Consider the following 20430-nt stretch of genomic DNA (forward strand, 5'->3'; position numbering starts at 1 on the left):
TAGTCAGTAAGCAAGTCCCCATTTTTACACAATATGATACCAGGATAAAAAATGGGACAATTCTAGATAGGCTGTCAATGTTAGTTAGATAATATGATGACATTTTAATATTATAATCATAGTACACATAAGTGGTTTAACTGAGGACGCATGATAAATATGTATATGTATAATCAGTATATCAGTATACAGAGCCCTGCTTATCCTCAGTGTGCAGAGCCCTGCTTGTCCTCAGTGTACAGAGCCCTGCTTGTCCTCAGTGTACAGAGCACCGCTTGTCCTCAGGTACAGAGCCCCGCTTGTCCTCAGTGTACAGATCCCTGCTTGTCCTCAGTGTACAGAGCCCCGCTTGTCCTCAGTGTACAGAGCCCTGCTTGTCCTCAGGTACAGAGCCCTGCTTTTCCTCAGGTACAGAGCCCTGCTTGTCCTCAGTGACTGCACCTAATGTGGGAACTATACTGCACCTAATGTGGGGGAACTATACTGCACCTAATGTGGGGGAACTATACTGCACCTAATGTGGGGAACTATACTGCACCTAATGTGGGGGAACTATACTGCATCTAATGTGGGGAAACTATACTGCACCTAATGTGGGGGAACTATACTGCACCTAATGTGGGGAAACTATAATGCACCTAATGTGGGGGAACTATACTGCACCTAATGTGGGGTAACTATACTGCACCTAAAGTGGGGTAACTGTACTGCACCTAATGTGCAGGGAACTGTACTGCACCTAATCTGGGGGGGAACTGTACTGCGCCTAATGTTGGGGGAACTGTACTGCGCCTAATGTGGGGGGAACTGTACTGCACCTAATGTGGATGGAACTGTACAGCACCTAATGTGGGGGGAACTGTACCGCACCTAATGTGGGGGAACTGTACCGCACCTAATGTGGGGAAACTGTACCGCACCTAATGTGGGGGAACTGTATCGCACCTAATGTGGGGGGAACTCTACTGCACCTAATGTGGGGAAACTGTACTGCATCTAATGTAGGGAAACTGTACTGCACCTAATGTGGGCAAACTAATATGCTTTAAAATGCATGATTTTACCTTTTATGAACAAGAAAATTACGACGTGCTGGTATAATGACACAACACTATGGGACTGGTATGTAATTTTTACAGGGCTGGTTTTCAAACCCAGTCCAGCCCTGTATGCCCACGACAAAGAAAATAATTCTACCTCTGTACAAATCACTAGTCAGACCACACATAGAATACTGTGTACTGGGCACCAGTGTACAATAAAGATATAGTGGAGCTAGAGAGGGTTCAAAGACGGGCAACCAGAGTAATACGGGGAATGGGTGGATTACAGTAGCCAGAAAGATTATCAGAATCACATAGGCTGGCGTTGGCTGAGGAAGTGCGTCATACGCATGAAACGTTCCTAACACACGCCCCCTGCCCACCGCTGATCCCCTGACCTGCCTTGACTCCGCATATGAAGAAATAAAGTTTCCAGATTTCTGGTGAGTGCCGTCTACTTTCTTCTGTTCTACGGTATCATCTTGCTTTTACTTGCATAGACTGAGCATCCCTAGCTGGGTCACCGTGTAGTGGAGTTATCGCTGACAAGCGCAGCTTGGCCCCGGAGTCCTAGAGCTGTAAGCCGAATAGCAGCAGTGCCGGCATAATCCCTCCTCCCTTCTTGACATAGTTGAATGTGCTGACAACAAAATCTCACAAAAATGATCACTGGAAATCAAATTTATCAACCCATGGAGGTCTGGATATGGAGTCACACTCAAAATCAAAGGGGAAAACCACACTAAAGGCTGATTCAACTTTCATGTAATGTCCTTATAACAAGTCAAAATGAGGCTCAGTAGTGTGTGTGGCCTCCAAGTGCCCGTATAACCTCCCTACAACGCCTGGGCATGCTCCTGATGAGGTGGCGGGTGGTCTCTGAGGAATGTCCTCCTAGACCTGGACTAAAGCATCCGCCAACTCCTGGACAGTCTGTGGTGCAAAGTGGCATTGGTGGATGGAGCGAGACATTATGTCTCAGATATGCTCAATCGGATTCAGGTCTGGGGAACGGGCGGTTCATAGCATCAATGCCTTCGTCTTGCAGGAACTGCTGACACACTTCAGCCGCATGAGGTCTAGCATTGTTTTGCATTAGGAGGAACCAAGGGCCAACATATTGTCTCACAAGGGGTCTGAGGATCTCACTTAATGGCAGCCAGGCTACCTCTGGCAAGCACATGGAGGGCTGTGCGCCCCCCCCCCCCCCAAAAGAAATGCCACCCCACACCATTACTGACCCACCTCCAAACCGATCATGCTGGAGGATGTTGCAGGTAGCAGAACCTTCTCCACGGCGTCTCCAGACTCTGTCACATGTGCTCAGTGTGAACCTGCTTTCATCTGTGAAGAGTACAGGGCGCCAGTGGCGAATTTGCCAATCTTGGTGTTCTCTGGCACAACCCCCACCTGCGGATGTCAGGCCCTCATACCACCTTCATGGAGTCTGTTTCTGACCGTTTGAGTGGACACATGCACATTTGTAGTCTGCAGGGCTCTGGCAGTGCTCCTCCTTGCACAAAAGCAGAGGTAGCGGTCGTGCTGCTGGGTTGTTGCCCTCCTATGGCCTCCTCCACATCTCCTGATGTACTGGCCTGTCTTCTGGTAGCGCCTCCATGCTCTGGACACCACGCTGACAGACACAGCAAACCTTCTTGCTACAGCTCTTATTGATGTGCCATCCTGAATGAGCTGTACTACCTGAGCCACTTGTGTGGGTTGTAGACTCCGTCTCATGCTACCACTAGAGTGAAAGCACCGCCAGCATTCAAAAGTAACCAAAACATCAGCCAGGAAGCATAGGAACTGAGAAGTGGTCTGTGGTCACCACCTGCAGAACCACTCCTTTATTGGCGGTGTCTTGCTAATTGCCTTCAATTTCCACCTGTTGTCTGTTCCATTTGCACAACAGCATGTGAAATTGATTGTCAATCAGTGTTGCTTCCTGAGTGGACAGTGTGATTTCACAGAAGTGTGATTGACTTGGAGTTACATTGTGTTGTTTAACCCCTTGCCGCAAAACGCTGTTTCTAAACGGTGCTGCGGCACGGGAGGGTTATGAAGCGAGCTTGCATCATATCCCCGCACGGTCCCGGCTGCTATTAGCAGCTAGACCTGTGAATAATGCTGGACATCGCCGTTCAGGCAGATGTCCGGCATTAACTTTTTAGTGAAAGCTTCCCGGCAGCTCAGTTGGGCTGATCGGGACCATTGCGGTAAAATGACGATGTTCCGATCAGGTAGAACGCATCAGAAGGGTGCCTTACCTGTCTCCTGCACGTCCGATCGGTGATTGATTGCTCCAAGCCTGAAATCCAGGCTTGAGCAATCAACCGCCGATAACACTGATCACTGCATTTCAATGCAATGGCATTGATCACTGTATTGAATCAATGTACTGCATGTTATAGCCCCCTATGGGCTATAACATTGCAAAAAAAAAAAAAAGAGGAAAAAAAGTTAGCAAAGATGATTTAACCCCTTCCCTATTAAAAATTTGAATCTCCCCCCTTTTCCCATAAAAAAAAAAAAAAAAAAAAACAGAGTAAATAAAAATAAAACTATGTGGTATTGCCAAATGCGTAAGTGTCCGAACTATAAAAATATATCATGAATTAAACCGCAAGGTCAATGGCGTACACGCACGAAAATTCAAAAGTCCAAAATAGCGTATTTTTGGTCACTTTTTATTCCATAAAATTTTTTATAAAAGCCATCAGAAAGTCAGATCAAAACAAAAATGGTACCGATAAAAACGTAAGATCATTGTGCAAAAAATTTGTCCTCACACCGGTCCGTACGTGGAAAAATAAAAAAAGTTATAGGGGTCAGAAGAGGACAATTTTAAATGCATACATTTTGCTGCATGTAGTTATGATTTTTTTAAGAAGTAATACAAAATCAAACCTATATACAGTGGGGATCAAAAGTTTGGGTACCCCAGGTAAAAATTTGTATTAATGTGCATAAAGAAGCCAAGGAAAGATGGAAAAATCTCCAAAAGGCATCAAATTACAGATTAGACATTCTTATAATATGGCAACAAATGTTAGATATTATTTCCATCATTTACACTTTCAAAATAACAGAAAACAAAAAAATGGCATCTACAAAAGTTTGGGCACCCTGCAGAATTTATAGCATGCACTGCCCCTTTGCAAAGCTGAGACCTGCCAGTGTCATGGATTGTTCTCAATCATCATCTGGGAAGACCAGGTGATGTCAATCTCAGAGGTTTTAAATGCCCAGACTCATCTGACCTTGCCCCAAGAATCAGCACCATTGGGTTCTTCTAAGGGTGCTTTCACACTACGTTTGTAGTGTACGGTTGCTGGATCCGGTTGGGAGGGGCGAAAACCGTCCGCTCTCATATCCCAGCCGGATCCGGCCTGAACCCCATTCATTTCAATGAGCCGACCGGAGTCAAACGCTGACTCCGGTTGTCTCATTTTTGCCCCGTATACAGTTTTCTGACCGGACTTAAAACCGTGGTATACCACGGTTCTAGGTCTGGTCAGAAACCCGTATTCGGGGAAAAATGAGACAACCGGAGTCAGCGTTTGACTCCGATCGGCTCATTGAAATGAATGGGGTTCGGGCTGGATCCGGCTGGGATACAGGATCGGCCGGTTTTCACCCCTCGCAACCAGATCCAGCAACCGTACACTACAAACGTAGTGTGAAAGCACCCTAAGCAGTTGTCTAGAAATCTGAAACTGAAAATAGTTGACGCTCACAAAGCTGGAGAAGGCTATAAGAAGATAGCAAAATGTTTTCAGATGTCAATATCCTCTGTTCGGAATGTAATTAAGAAATAGCAGTCATCAGGAACAGTGGAAGTTAAAGCAAGATCTGGAAGACCAATAAAAATATCAGACAGAACAGCTCGCAGGATTGTGAGGAAAACAATTCAAAACCCACGTTTGACTGCACAATCCCTCCAGAAAGATCTGGAAGACACTGGAGTTGTGGTACACTATTCCACTATAAAGAGATATTAGTACAAATATGGTCTTCATGGAAGAGTCATCAGAAGAAAACCTCTTCTATGTCCTCACCACAAAAATCAGTGTTTGAACTTTGCAAATGAACATATAGACAAGCCTGATGCATTTTGGAAACAAGTTCTGTGGACCGATGAGGTTAAAATTGAACTTTTTGGCCGGAATGAGCAAAGGTACGTTTGGAGAAGAAGGGGAACAGAATTTAATAAAAAGAACCTCTGTCCAACTGTTAAGCATGGGGGTGGATCAATCATGCTTTGGGGTTGTATTGCAGCCAGTGGCACAGGGAACATCTCACGAGAAGAAGGAAAAATTGATTCAATAAAATTTCAGCAAATTTTGGATGCTAACTTGATGCCATCTGTGAAAAAGCTGAAGTTAAAGAGAGGATGGCTTCTGCAAATGGATAATGATCCTAAACATACCTCAAAATCCATCGGGGATTACATCAAGAGGCGTAAACTGAAGGTTTTGCCATGGCCTTCACAATCTCCTGACCTCAACATAATTGAAAATCTGTGGATAGACGTTAAAAGAGCAGTGCGTGACAGACAGCCCAGAAATCTCAAAGAACTGGAATACTTTTGTAAGGAAGGATGGGCAAAGATACCTCAAACAAGAATTGAAAGACTCTTGGCTGGCTACAAAAAGCGTTTACAAGCTGTGATACTTGCCAAAGGGGGCAGTACAAGATATTAACTCTGCAGGGTGCCAAAACTTTTTTTTTGTTTTCTGTTATTTTAAAAGTGTAAATGATGGAAATAAAATGTAACTTTTGTTGACATATTATAAGAATGTCTAATCTGTAATTTGATGCCTTTTGGAGATTTTTCCATCTTTCCTTGGCTTCTTTATGCACATTAATACAAATTTTTACCTGGGGTGCCCAAACTTTTGCCTTTTGGATCAACCCCTTGCTAAGAAGAAACTATTGAGCTCTATCCTATCATGACCACTGAGTTCACAAAGCCTTCATTGGTTTGGTCTCCAATGCACAGACATAATGGGGGAGATTTAAGAAAACCTGTCGCTGAGCTGCCCGTAGCAGCTTTTCCTCTGGACAGGTTTTGATAAATCTCCCCCAATGCTCATGATGTCATGGTACACAGAATTTCACAATGATGTTACAGCACAGGGTGATGTCACAATAATGAGATAATGTCCACAGTGAATTTACAGCACAGGGGTAATGTACAGTACACATGTACACTATTATGTTCTAAATCACATAAAAAGGTCATCTTGTAGACTGTGACATCCCACCACAGTAATGATGGAGGTGAAAATGCACATAGAAGGGTACAAGTGGACCATCTTACTTATTGGGTACCAGCTGTTATGCCTGCTACCCTGATATGAATACTGTATAAGGGCCCTTTCACAGATTGTGTTCAATGGGATTCAGCTGCACAGTTCACTCTGCATAATTTCCACAATGGATGTTTCGCCATGGGAAAAATTCTGCTTGTTCTGCCAGCTCCTGCTGCCCACAGAATCTCTGTCCAGAATTTCTCCGGGCGGAGATTACATAGTGTGAGTGGGCCCTTAGTTTTTTTTTTATAAATACTAAGATATTTGATAAATACTAAACATATGGTATTGTACATGTGGATTATATGAAGATAACAGAAGGCCGCCATCCTTCTGTAAGCCTTGTTTACATTTTCTTTTTGGAACGCTATACTTTCCAAGACAACCAGGGAGCGCATAGACGTGACTTGTGTAGACGTTACTTGTCTGGGGTAAAGGAAATATGTTAGGACAAAATCACATAAATCAAGGACAACATATTTCATATGCAAATATATTTATTCAAGTCAAACATAAGTTTCATATAACAACTGTTGGGGGGCCAGTGGTATTTACATATACATAGAAAGATATTGTAGATGGGATCACGGATGGCCAGGGGAAGACTAGTCTTTACCTATATAGTGGCCCTGCCTAGCGGTACTGCAGGTCCCCTGTCTTTGTGACCTGGGCCTACACTGGAACCTCCTAGTGACCCTAGGTTACAAAGGGGACTATCAGTCCTAGTACTGTATCGCTAAGGAACAGTTGAGCTTGGCCCATATCCCATAAGATCCATACAGAATTAGACATACATGTGGTAAAATACAGTACAGTATCTAGACCCGAGGGTTGTATCCAGGGGTATATAGAAGTATTCACTTTACAGACCAACAGTTATATGTGTTGGATAACTGCAGGTACAAATATGCATTTGACAGAGATAGCATTAATCCAACGTGTTTCGCTAATCTGTGTGGCTACAGATAGCTCATCATGGATTATAGTTAGCGAATACTGTAAACATAAAGGGTCATGAGGGACCACACAAGGGGTAAAAGTGCATAATCACATGTAAATGAAGCAATGTACAGTGGATATACTTATATGATGATATATTGAGAGTGACACACTGCTCTGGACAGCTGCGTACAGGTGGCAATCTAGAATAGAAGATACATAGGAAGGTGTTATATCTGTCTACTTACTGCAATTTGTAGGTATATGGGGGGGGGGGGGGAACTGCTGAGAGGTAGAGGTTACCTTAAGTCCGGGTGCTTGATGACACCTGTTTATGTGATGAGAGGAGTCTCCACTCCGACGTAGAGTAAGTAGATAGGATCTAAAACAATATCCGGGTATCTAGATTAAATGGTTTATTTAGTAAGTTTTGGCTGAGAGTAGGGGGGTGGTTGGGGGGGGGGGGGAGAGGGGAGGAGAGAGAGAGAGGGGAGAGAGGAGGAGGAGGAGGGGGGGAGAGGGAAGAGGGAATAGATAGTAGTAAGCAAATGTTACCTTTTGCATGGGTATGCCCGTTTGACAGGGTTAGATGTCGAGGATGATCGCCATACGGGAGCGACAGGGTCTAGGTATAAATAATATGCGATGAGGAGGGGATAGGGGGCAGGAGAGGGGGGGAGGAGATGAGGGAGGAGGGGGGGAGAGAAAACGGGGTGGTGGGGGAACAGAGAAGGAGGAGAGAGTATAGGGGGTGTGGGTGGAGATGGTTGAGTGATGGGGTACGTGGAGGTAGGTATAGGTCATACCTGATGACGGGATCCCACAGGTGCGTGATGTAGTCCGGTCTGTGGGCCTCCGGAGGGGAGTTTGGGACGGAGGATGATGTCTAGATTATGTATTCCCGGGGAAAAGGGAAGGATCAGATAAAGAAATCGGGATGGGTGAGTATGTCCTAATGGCGAGAGAACAATAAAAGAGGGTGAGATCAATGGTTCTGAACGGTAACCATAGCAGACACAAATTGGTGTGAAGCATATCCCTGATTGAGCCTTCTGATGCAGAGGGGGGGGGAGGGGGAGAGGAGGGAAGGTAAGGGTGACTGGGTTAGGGGTGGGGTATAATGACCCCTATGGTGCGGGAGGAGGGGAAAGGGTGGTGTGTATACCCCGCTATGTCATGTCCCCTATCCCCTCCTCATCGCATATTATTTATACCTAGACCCTGTCGCTCCGGTATGGCGATCATCCTCGACATGCAAAAGGTAACACATGGTTACTACTATCTATTGCCTCTTCCCTCTCCCCCCCCCCTCCTCCTCCTCCTCCTCTCTCCCCTCTCTCTCTCTCTCCTCCCCTCTCCCCCCCCCCAACCACCCCCCACCTCTCAGCCAAAACCTACTAAATAAACCATTTAATCTAGATACCCGGTTATTGTTTTAGATCCTATCTACTTACTCTACGTCGGAGTGGAGACTCCTCTCATCACATAAACAGGTGTCATCAAGCACCCGGACTTAAGGTAACCTCTACCTCTCAGCAGTTTCCCCCCCCCCCCATATACCTACAAATTGCAGTAAGTAGACAGATATAACACTTTCCTATGTATCTTCTATTCTAGATTGCCACCTGTACGCAGCTGTCCAGAGCAGTGTGTCACTCTCAATATATCATCATATAAGTATATCCACTGTACATTGCTTCATTTACATGTGATTATGCACTTTTACCCCTTGTGTGGTCACTCATGACCCTTTATGTTTACAGTATTCGCTAACTGTAATCCCTGATGAGCTATCTGTAGCCACACGGATTAGCGAAACGCGTTGGATTAATGCTATCTCTGTCAAATGCATATTTGTACCTGCAGTTATCCAACACATATAACTGTTGGTCTGTAAAGTGAATACTTCTATATACCCCTGGATACAACCCTCGGGTCTAGATACTGTACTGTATTTTACCACATGTATGTCTAATTCTGTATGGCTCTTATGGGATATGGGCCAAGCTCAACTGTTCCTTAGCGATACAGTACTAGGACTGATAGTCCCCTTTGTAACCTAGGGTCACTAGGAGGTTCCAGTGTAGGCCCAGGTCACAAGGACAGGGGACCTGCAGTACCGCTAGGCAGGGCCACTATATAGGGAAAGACTATTCATTTCTATGGGAGCGCAGAAAAGACCCGAGTACAGCACTAAGGCATCATTGACGCTCTCGTAGAAAGAAGTGGAACGCATGCCGTCTACCGGTAGACGTCACACGCTCCTCAATAAGAGCGCTGGGATATTGTCCCGGAGATCACAGGAGGTCCTAGTGGTCAGACCCCAGCAATCAACTACTTATCCCGTATCCTGTGGATAGGGGATAAGTAAACTTTTGCCGAAGTTCTCCTTTAATGCCAGATGAGGCTTAAAGTTGGTGGTGTGTTGGTGACATTTATGTACTATACTTCTCAGCACTTGGTGACCACACTGTGTAACATGGTGGCGCCCTATTGCAGTACTATTCTTTCCCAAATCTTTATTACAGCAGCCTGTATTGGGGACTGAGCGATGATACATGGGAGGATTTATCAAGACTCGCATTAGAGTTTTTCTGGCTTTCAATCGACACTGTGAAAAGTTTTAATTAGTCGGGGTCTATGTGTTCAGACCTTGACGGATCGCTAGAATGAGCACGCTTGAGGTCAGCGCATGCTCCTCTCCCTGCCCATTCTAGTGATCTTTTGGGGTCTGAACACTCAGACTCTGACCTATCAATACTTTTGTCTTGTCTGTAGGACATGTGACCATTTTTTTTTTTTAAAGTGAAAGGAACCCTTTTAAAAGCTGCAAATTGTTGCTCAAGCCTCATTCTACCATCAGATGTGCTACTTTTTCTACCCCAGTTTCTATAATTGATAATTATACAGTATGTTTGTCATTTTAGGAAGTCACCTGAGTCACCTGTAGACCTGAGCACAAAGCCCTGCCAGCTATAATACATGGTCACTACGATAAGGGTGACTGGTTGACCCTAAACTTACAAAATGTGACTAAAGAGTCAGCAGAAGATTACACGTTCGCGGGTCTCATGACAGGCGACGTAATTTTCCCTGCACAACTTCCTGACCTGCCCACTAGGCGGAGCTCTGGGCGGCATTCTCAGGGAGCCCGTTAATAAGTAGCGTTCTCCTCAGGTTCTGCTTGGAGCATCTCTGTACGAGCCGCCATGTCACACGGTCCCTTCTACAATCCCGTGAGTATACTCGGGGGGAGTCGTGCTCTTCTCTACATTCATCCTTCTGGTGTCCCCTCCCCCCGCTGTCTATTGTACTTTTAGTAGTGTTTCCCAACCAGATGTACCTACAGCTGTTGCAAAACTACAACTCCCAGCATGCCCGGACAGCCGTTGGCTGTCCGAGCATGCTGGGAATTGTAGTTTTGCAACTGGCACATAGTGATGATGATCTAAGGGTGGGGGCACAGTCTCCTCATCTGGTTTTAGTTAAGGTCACGTGAGCGTTGCACTTTTAGGACTGTTAGGAGGTCCTTCCCCTTCCCTAGCACGTAAGTGTGTTTAGTGTGAAGTCTGTGCCCACCATAGAGAGGAAAGCGTTAGTTGCCCATAGCAACCAACGAAAGTGCAGCTTTTGTATGAAGAATGGAATCTGATCGGTTGCTATGGGCAACGGTGCCTTTGCGCAAGGCTTGATAAGGCTGCGTTCACATCACGATTTCTCCACCCGACTTGAGTAAACGATTTTATAACTTAAAATCGTATATAAAGTCGGATCCATCGGCCTCCATTGAAAAATCGGATCAATTGCACTCATCCGATTTGATCCGCTTCCGATTTCACACGATTTTTGTCTGACCATGATTTTGACCACGATTTCAGACCTGAATAAAAAGCGCGTGAAATCGGATGCGGATCAAATCGGATGTGTGTAATGGATCCGATTTTTTAATGGAGGTCAATGGATTCGACTTTATATGCTATAAAATCATTTACTCAAGTCGGAGGGAGAAATCGTGATGTGAACGCAGCGTAAGTCTCCTCATATCTTTTTAGCATGTTTGTGACAGGTTTACATCTGTATACTGTTTTTTTTGTTTTTGTTTTTTGCATAGGGAGCCTCGCTATCACAAGCTGGAATAATTTCTGAACTGTACCAGTTTTTGTTGCCGAACTGAAAATCGTGGTCTGCTACGGCTTTAGTCCAGCTATGAAAACTGATACGATTCAAAAGTGAGCCGACCGGATTCACTAGCTCAGTGTTTCCCAAACAATGTGCCTCCAGCTGTTGCAAAACTACAACTCCCAGCATGCCCGGACAGCCGAAGGCTGTCCGGGCATGCTGGGAGTTGTAGTTTTGCAACAGCTGGAGGCACATTGCTTGGGGAACACTGCACTAGCTGACTCCATATGGCTTATTTAAACGAATGGGGTACAGCCGGGATATGGCAGAAGCCGGTTTTGAAATTCTCCCGCCGTATGCCCAAATCATGCACCCTAAGGCTGCGTTCACACTGCCGTCTAGACCCGTTCTGTTCTCCTCCCATCAAAATTAAAAGGGGACTTTAAAGGGGTACTCCGGTGAAAACCTTTTTTCTTTTAAATCAACTGGTGCCAGAAAGTTAAACATATTTGTAAATTACTTCTATTAAAAAAATCTTAATCCTTCCAGTACTTATTAGCTGCTGAATGCTACAGAGGAAATTCCTTTCTTTTTGGAACACTGATGACATCACGAGCACAGTACTCTCTGCTGACATCTCTGTCCCTTTTAGCAACCGTGCATAGCAGATGTATGCTAAGGGCAGCATATTGGCTCAGTGGTTAGCACTGCTGCCTTGCAGCGCTGGGGCCTTGGGTTCAAATCCCACTGAGGACAACAATAAATAAAGACTTATTATTATTATAATGACGTCAGCAGAGAGCACTGTGCTCGTGATGTCATCAGAGAGAATTCCAAAAAGAAAATAATTTCCTCTGTAGTATTCAGCAGCTAATAAGTACAGGAAGGATTAAGATTTTTTAATGGAAGTAATTTACAAATCTGTTTAACTTTCTGGCACCAGTTGATTTAAAAGAAAAAAGGTTTTCACCGGAGTACCCCTTTAAAAAAAACCGGACAATAACGGATGCAAACGGATGACATTAAAGGCTCTTCCATTTTCCATAGACATAGACTTCAATGTTAAATTTACTGTATCCGTTTTTTCTTCAGTTTTTTTGGACGGGAGAAAAAATATTGCATGTGCCTTTTTTTCTGCCGTCCAAAAAAAACACGAAAATGAGTGCAGACAGGTGCAAACGGATTGTAAAAAAAAATCCCATTGACATGAATGGGATTTTTTTTAAAACCGTTTTAAATCCGTTTACAGCCTGCATAAAAAGGAAACAAAGCGGGGATAAAAAATCGGGGACAGACGGCTGTGTGAACGCACCCTAAGACATCTGTGACCCCTTTCTGCATCCATAAGGCCAAAAGTAAGTCGAGACCAAATAGAGAAAAAGTAACTCCAGATTATATCTGTTCTTCCATAAGGCTAATCTGGGAGATTTATCAAAATCTGTCCAGAGGAAAAGTTGCCCAGTTGCCCATAGCAACCAATCAGATCGCTGCTTTCATTTTGCAGAGGCCTTGTTAAAAATGAAAGAAGTGAGCTGATTGGTTGCTATGGGCAACTGGGCAACTTTTCCTCTAGACAGGTTTTGATAAATCTCCCCCAATATCTTTAGCTGTAAAGATGTATCTTGGGCTGTATGTCGACAACATTTTGGGTATCTGTTGGCATTGTTTTTAGTTCTTCTGCCCCTTTCAGTGATGGAGCAGAGGGACTGACTCACTTCTATAGACTAGCAGCAATTGCTTTAAGGCTATGTTCACACGTCCAAATGTCCGCACGGAAAATCTCTGTGCAGACATTCCAAAGACTGCGCCCTCCAGCATAACTTGCCGGTGCTAAGACCACACATGAATGTGCCATCTCATAGACGGAAATGCATTCCGTGTGGAGTCCACAGAAAGAATGGACTGGTTCATTCTTTCTGCCAAAACTGAAATAGAAATTTCCGATTTCTGGTGCGTAAATTCCAGCACAGCGGGATATTCGTGCTGAATTCCGCACAGAAATTCCGACACATGTATATATAGCCTAATATGGTAGAGATGGACCAGAGCACAAAGTACGGCTCTCCCCCTTACTTTATTTAACCAATATAATTTTTTTTTCCATTAACCCCTTATACATTGTCAGTTTCTCAGATCCTTAGACTTGGTTTTTGGTTGATTGTTGTAAACACTAATGGCAAAGAATTATGTGCAATATGTAATACAAATATTTTATATACAATGATTACCTGCATTGTGCACACTTTTATGTATATTCTATACACACCTGCGTGCCTTATTCATGTTCTTATGTTCTGCTTATAACTAGAGTGTATATGCATTTCTATATACCTCAATTTATAGTATTAGACAGGGTTGTCCAGTATTAGAAGAACACTGCCATTTTATTTTATTTTTTCCTCAAAAACACCAGTCCTGTCCACAAGTTTTGTGCAGTGCTGAAGCTTTGTCCTATTCACTTTAATAAGGCTGCAATACCACATACAACCCGTGGACAGTATATGTGCTGTTTTTGCAACAGAAAAAAAGCAACTTTTTTTTTTTTCTAACTGGACAACCCCTTTAAAAAACATGATATTTGACTATGCGTAGCACAACTTTGATGTTAAGTTGTGGTTAACAACACATTTGTAGTGTACCACCAATACATACAATCTATACATTGTTTAGTTAGCAGTATTTTGAATAACCCTAATGTATCATGACCCTAATGTAGCAAAGCCGTCCTAGAGAAAAGATATTTCCTGTATCAAACAGTGTTCAGGAAATATATTGCTAAACTGTTCTAGAAAAAAAAAATCTGAAATTTCACCCAAAACTTTTTTGCAATTGTTTTGCTTTTTCTTCTTTCTAACTTTTTTTGCTTCATAAAGCTGAATGTACATAAAGGTATAATTGTGATCTTTACTTTCCAGCCCGTTCCATTCAGCACCCATCTTCACAATGGCATCCATGATGGCACCCTCATTGTTGTCAGTGGCGCTGTCCTCCATTCAGGTGACAGGTTTGTATTTGTTTTAATATATTGCAAGAATTATACATTTCTAAGGGCCAAATAACACTGCGTATTTTGCAAGCGGAATTCCGTTCCGGGGGACCACCGCATAAAATACAGTGCAGCAGCCTTTCAGTGGGATTCTGCTGAACCATTTACACTTTGTAATTTCCGTTGAGGGAATTTCGGATCTTAGACTCTACATGTTCGGATCTTAGAATATACATGTTCACTCTTTGGGCAGAGACTACTCGAAAATGCTTTGCCATCCATGGGGACAGCACCTTTCTCAGTGTTCCTAGTTCTGGCCTGTTCTGCCAGTATCGGCTACAGATGGAATCTCCACCCATAATACCCTACCAAAAGTCCTACCAAAAACTCCAGCAAAAAGACTTGTAAAGCCGATAGGAAAAAATGTACTCGAGTTATCCTAGTGTCCCTCTCTGTTGCATTAACATGGGCAATATTGTGGATCTGTATTTTGCATTAGTATTTTGAAAGCCAAGGTGGTCTATTCATGGTAGCCTTTATAATGAACGTCTAAATATGTATGCTTTGGCTATAAAAAAAATGTTTCTTCATTCTAATTTGGAAGCAATTACATTTATTCTATCTTCTATATTTTTTATTTAGGTTTGCCATAAATTTCAAGTGTGGAGATGATAACATTGCCTTGCATTTCAATCCACGTTTTGATGGAGCATATATTGTTTGTAACACATTGGAGCATAAAAAGTGGGGGAAGGAAGAACACAAGCGGGAGATGCCTTTTCATAAGGGACAACCTTTTGAAATCCGGATCCTGGCTACAAACCATGCATACAAAGTAAGTTTGCATAAGTGCACACTACAGCATTTCAGCAGTGGAGTTTTGCACCATTTAAATCCATTGGCTAAAAGAATGAAAGTGCTCATTCTTTTGGAAAAATACAGAGCAAAATGAATTGCCAGTTATGGGGACCATATGGTGACTGATTCAGCTGGCACCAGCCATCCTTTCTGAATTTCTGCCTTTAATGTGCATAGACCTAGAGGGAGCCAATGCAGTGCTCAGCTTACACTGTACCTCATAACATGTTTTTTCTAAAAAAAAAAAAACACTATATTTACAGGTAGCATACCACTGAATCTCCATCTCGCTTCAATGGAAGCTTCAGCACATTTACCTTCTGCTTTGCATTTTCTACATTCAAAACAAAATGCCCATGTGAACGTACCCTTAAAGGGGTACTCCGCCCCTAGCATCTTATCCCCTATCCAAAGGATAGGGGATAAGATGTCAGATAGCGGGGGTCCCGCCGCTGGGGAGCCCCGGGATCACCGCTGCAGCACCCTGCTATCATTACTGCAAAGAGTAAACTCGCTCTGTGCGTAATGACCGGCGATACAGGGGCCGGAGCATCGTGACGTCATGTCTCCGCCCCCTTGTGATGTCACGGCCCTCCCCCTTAATGCAAGTCTATGGGAGGAGGTGTGATGGGCGCCACGCCCCCTCCTATAGACTTGTATTGAGGGGGCGGGCCGTGACATCATGAGGGGCAGAGCAGTGATGTAACTATGCTCCGGCCCCTGTATCGCCGGTCATTACGCACAGACGAGTTTGCTCTGTGCAGTAATGATAGCGGGGTGCTGCAGCGGAGATCCCGGGGGTCCCCAGCGGCGGGCCCCCCGGAATCTGACATCTTATCCCCTATCATTTGGATAGGGATAAGATGCTAGGGGCGGAGTACCCCTTTAAAGCAAAGGGGAAGGTTACGCCTTTGTGTCTTGGTACTTAAAGGGGTACTCCACTGCCCCAGCATTCTGAACATTTTGTTCCAAATGCTGGGTTTAGGCTAAGAGGTCATGATGCCACGCCCCTCCCAAAGACTTGCATTCAGGGGGCGTGGCCATGATGTCACAACCCCCACAGTGGAGTACCCCTTTAGGGACAAAGGGCATGCCTGTACGCTCTGAATCCTTAAAGGGGTATTTCGGGAATTTTTTTAATTTGACTATGCTACAGGGGCTGTAAAGTTAGTGTAGTTCATAATATAGTGTCTGTACCTGTGTGTGACAGTTTTCTCACAATTCTTCTGTGATTTTCACCTCACTATTTATTTTTACCAGCATACAAAATTAGTGTTATCTCGGATTTTTCCCAGCTTGCAATGCGGCCAAGACCTGACTCACTAGTCAGCTGATGACAGGGAGCATGTCTGCTTCAATGGGTGGAGGGATCAATCTGCAACTAATGCAACAGCTGTAGGCACCCTGATTGAAAACCACAGGTCTGCAGCTCATTTATGTTTCAATGGGTGGGGTGACTGATGTGTGGGAAGGAGGAAAATGGAATTGTGGGATTTGTAGTCAAAAAAAGAAAAATCAAACAGGAAATACAAGTTCACAAAAAGCTAGCCACATTATTATGGTAATCTCATGACATGGCCATTTAGCCCCAAGACAAGCACAGATCCTTCCTAAGCATGTCCATTACTGTCTGCCAGGTACGTACTAAAATCACCTTATGGTGGCTAACCCCTTTAAGCGGGTTTGAAGCAAATGTAGAACGTGCGCTCTTTTTAGAGCAGTGAGTGTAGGCTACTGTCAGACTTTCAGTGCTTATGACTGGTAGCGGCAATCCCACTGCTGCAGGTAATTTAACCCTTTAGATGCCGTGATCATTGCTGATCACGGCATCTAAAGAGAAAATGTGAAAACCTGGTGGGTTGGTGTCTGAATCTCCCATTGACTTAAAGGAGATATGCAGCATAAAACTTTTAGGTCTCCCTGTGCCCGGGCTGAAATAACACATAAAACAAACTTTAACTCACCTTCCTACGTTGCTCCGGTATCTGCGTCCCGTTCCTCCGCTGCTGCTGGGCTCTATGCTTCTTAGGCTTGGAACGTCACACTGCGTTCAGCGTATCGCCGGCCGCAGCGATTTCCCGCTTCGGCTGGTGATCGGCTGAGCGCGAGCTCCTTACATGACACTGCGCTCAGCCTATCACTGGCCAAGGCGAGACATCACTGCGGCCGGCGATACGCTGTACGCAGTGTGACGTTCCAAGCCTAAGAAGCACGGAGCACAGCAGCAGCGGAGGAACGGGACACCGATACCGGGGGAACATAGGAAGGTGAGTTAAAGTTTGTTTTATTTGTTATTGCAGCCCGGGCACAAGGAGACCTAAAAGTTTTATGCTGCATATCTCCTTTAAGTGGAAGCTCCAGTGCATTTCCCCTACTTCCATTAAAGTAAATAGGAATGGGGTTTGGACACCGCATTCAAAACCGTGCATTTTATTCTCATGTAAGTGAACCCTTTAAGCATAGAGTAGATGGATTGTTTGTGTGCATCAGTTTTAAACTGTTAACAGATATCATTGTTGCAGGGTGGGATTTAACATATTTCAGATACTGCTAATGTTAGGGTGCATGTGAGTTATCTACAGTATTCCAAAATTAAGTGTTTTAGGTCTTGAACCTCTTTTCCTGAGGAGACAAAGACCTTTTCTTATGAAATGATTCAAGCCATGTTTGGTTCTAATTGACTGTCAGTTATCTAAAGTGAATAATCAACTTTTGGGCATGTTTAAACTCCGTATCTGTCTTTAGGGGACAAATATACTCCAAAATACAAAGATTCCGAGGGAAGACTTGGATTTTTGTGGGATATCCTAAATTACACTTACTTTTACCACCCATTGTATACATAAGTGTGATATGTGCATCTGAGTAATCTGTTTCTAAATATTTATGCTTTGTGTGCTGTATGTAAATGAAGTTTCTGGAGTCATTGGGGCATTACCCAGCAACTCAGTGTCCAAAAATAATCTGTTCCCCTGCTGCAAGCACGCCTCCTTCCTGATGATTGACAACCATCATTGCTTGTTTTCAGACACGTTTGTGGAGATGTCACAATAGAAAGGGCTGTCAATCATCAGGTAGGGAGGAGTGCTTATAGCAAAGGAAGAAATCCATGCAGACACCCCAGTTACTCCAGACCCTCCATTTACATACAGCAAATGCCGCAAACAAAGTTTAAAAAGGTTTTCCCATCTCCTGCTCCAGAAGTTACAAAACAGCAGATCTTGCAAGACTACACAGTTTGCGTACCCCCATTAAAGTCAATGGGAGATATGTAAATTGTGTTACCTTCCCGCTTTGGCTGCTTTAGCCTTTTCCAAAAGTGGCCGGAAAAAAAGATGGGGCAACCCCTTTAATATCTTAAAACCTATCTCAGACACACATCTTACACACACATATAGAATGGTTATTAAATGACCTCTTTCTTTTCCCCTTTCCTTCTTTTGTCTGTCCGTAGGTTATACATACTTAAAGGGGTATTTCAGTGAAAAACATTTTTTTTCATAGCAACTGGCTCCAGAAAGTTAAACAGATTTGTAAATGACTTCTAATAAAAAAAATCTTAATCCTACCAGTACTTATCAGCTGCTGAAGTTGAGATGTTCTTTTCTGTCTGACAACAATGCTCTCTGCTGACACCTCTGTCTATCTCAGGAACTGTCCAGAGTAGGAGCAAATCCCCATAGCAAACCTCTCCTGCTCTGGAAAGTTCTTGAGACAGACAGAGGTGTCAGCAGAGAGCACTGTGGTCAGACAGAAAATAACAACTCAAATTTAGCATCTGGTAGGATTAAAAAAAATGTAATAGAAGTAATTTACAAATCTGTTTAACTCTCTGGAGCCAGTTGATCTACCCCTTTAACTAATCTGCAACACAGAGTTGCCATTCACTTAGTTTATTGATACTGCAAGCTCCAGGATAACAGGCATTATTATGCACTAGACTGTGGTCTCTATGAAGAACTTATATCATTGTCTCCTATATGATCTGACCTGGTCATTGCACTAATTGTATTGCAAATGTTTGTTACCAAATTGTACTGTGGTTTTCTGTACTATGTTATTTAAAACAAGCTAAATAAAGAATTGGTAAAAGTATTTTTTTATTTTAATGTTATTTATTTTTTATAAATAGCTTTTCACACTACTTATTTTGGCTATATTTTCAGTAGCAGCCTTGACCATTTTAGGTCTTACTTTATTGCCCAGGGATGCACTGAAATTTCGGCCACTAAAAATAAGTTGCCGAAAATGGTTTATCGGCATTGTGCCAAAAGGAAAAAATGTCCCAAAAATTTAGGAGGGAAGAGATGGACAGATGCACTCACTGTTGGCAGAAGCAGGAGCTGCCATAAGTATTTTATCCTACACTGTATTGGAGAGGGGTCCAGGTGGGGCTAAGCTGTCATGAGATTGTGGCTGGAGGACCTTTGATGATGATGATGATGATGATGATGATGTAGGGTAGATGGGGCTGAGCTGGAGGGGGCTGTAAAAAATTTTTTTTAAAAGAAAGGACAATACTATGTGAAGTTCTGGCAGTATTATAGGTTGCAGATCACCACTCTATAGTTACTGGTAGTAACACATAAATAAACTTTGTGCATGCACTGATCTGCATCCCTTGGCTCTGCAACTGGTTCAGAACTACAACTCCCAGCATGTCCTGATAGCCAAAGGCTGTACTATAGCAGTACATACACTTTATTGTGTTACTGCCCCTAATGCATTGCTGGTAGTTGTCATTGCCTGCTGGGAGTTGTACTGCTGCACCAGCTATAGAGCTACAGGATGCAGATTACTGCTTTATGGCACAATGTGCCAAGCACTTCCTACATTTTTGGTTTTGCCCAAAGTTTTCAAGTTACTGCACCACTAATATTTCCGTATCCTCCTAAAATGGTCTTCTCTTCCAGGTTTCTGTGAACAGAAATCACCTTTTGGAATATCATCATAGAATTCCTCTCCACAAAGTCAACACTATAGAAATCAGTGGCTGTATTAGTCTAACAAGTGTTGAGATACAAGGACAGGGGGTAAGTGAGATTGTAGTTCTGTTTGAAATGTATTTCTCATGCTGTGGCTTGGGGATATGCTCTTAATAACTGGATACACACTTTGAGGCCACTTTTACACATCCGTATTTGTAAGCCAAAACTACGAATTGAACACA

General features: G+C 43.6%; 1 protein-coding gene across 1 annotated transcript in view; it reads left to right on the plus strand.

Annotated features, from left to right (window-relative positions):
- Positions 1–10234: 10234 nt before the first annotated feature.
- The window catches only part of LOC130357423 (galectin-9C-like), a 94142-nt gene continuing 83946 nt past the window's right edge, over positions 10235–20430 (plus strand). The window contains exons 1-4 of the mRNA XM_056560115.1: positions 10235–10533; positions 14332–14420; positions 15045–15237; positions 20174–20293. Coding sequence (XP_056416090.1) covers positions 10507–10533; positions 14332–14420; positions 15045–15237; positions 20174–20293 — 429 coding nt within the window. The 5' untranslated portion in view covers positions 10235–10506. The remainder of the gene's footprint in view (positions 10534–14331; positions 14421–15044; positions 15238–20173; positions 20294–20430) is intronic.

This window comes from Hyla sarda, chromosome 2 (assembly GCF_029499605.1).
Source record: "Hyla sarda isolate aHylSar1 chromosome 2, aHylSar1.hap1, whole genome shotgun sequence".
NCBI lineage: Eukaryota > Metazoa > Chordata > Amphibia > Anura > Hylidae > Hyla > Hyla sarda.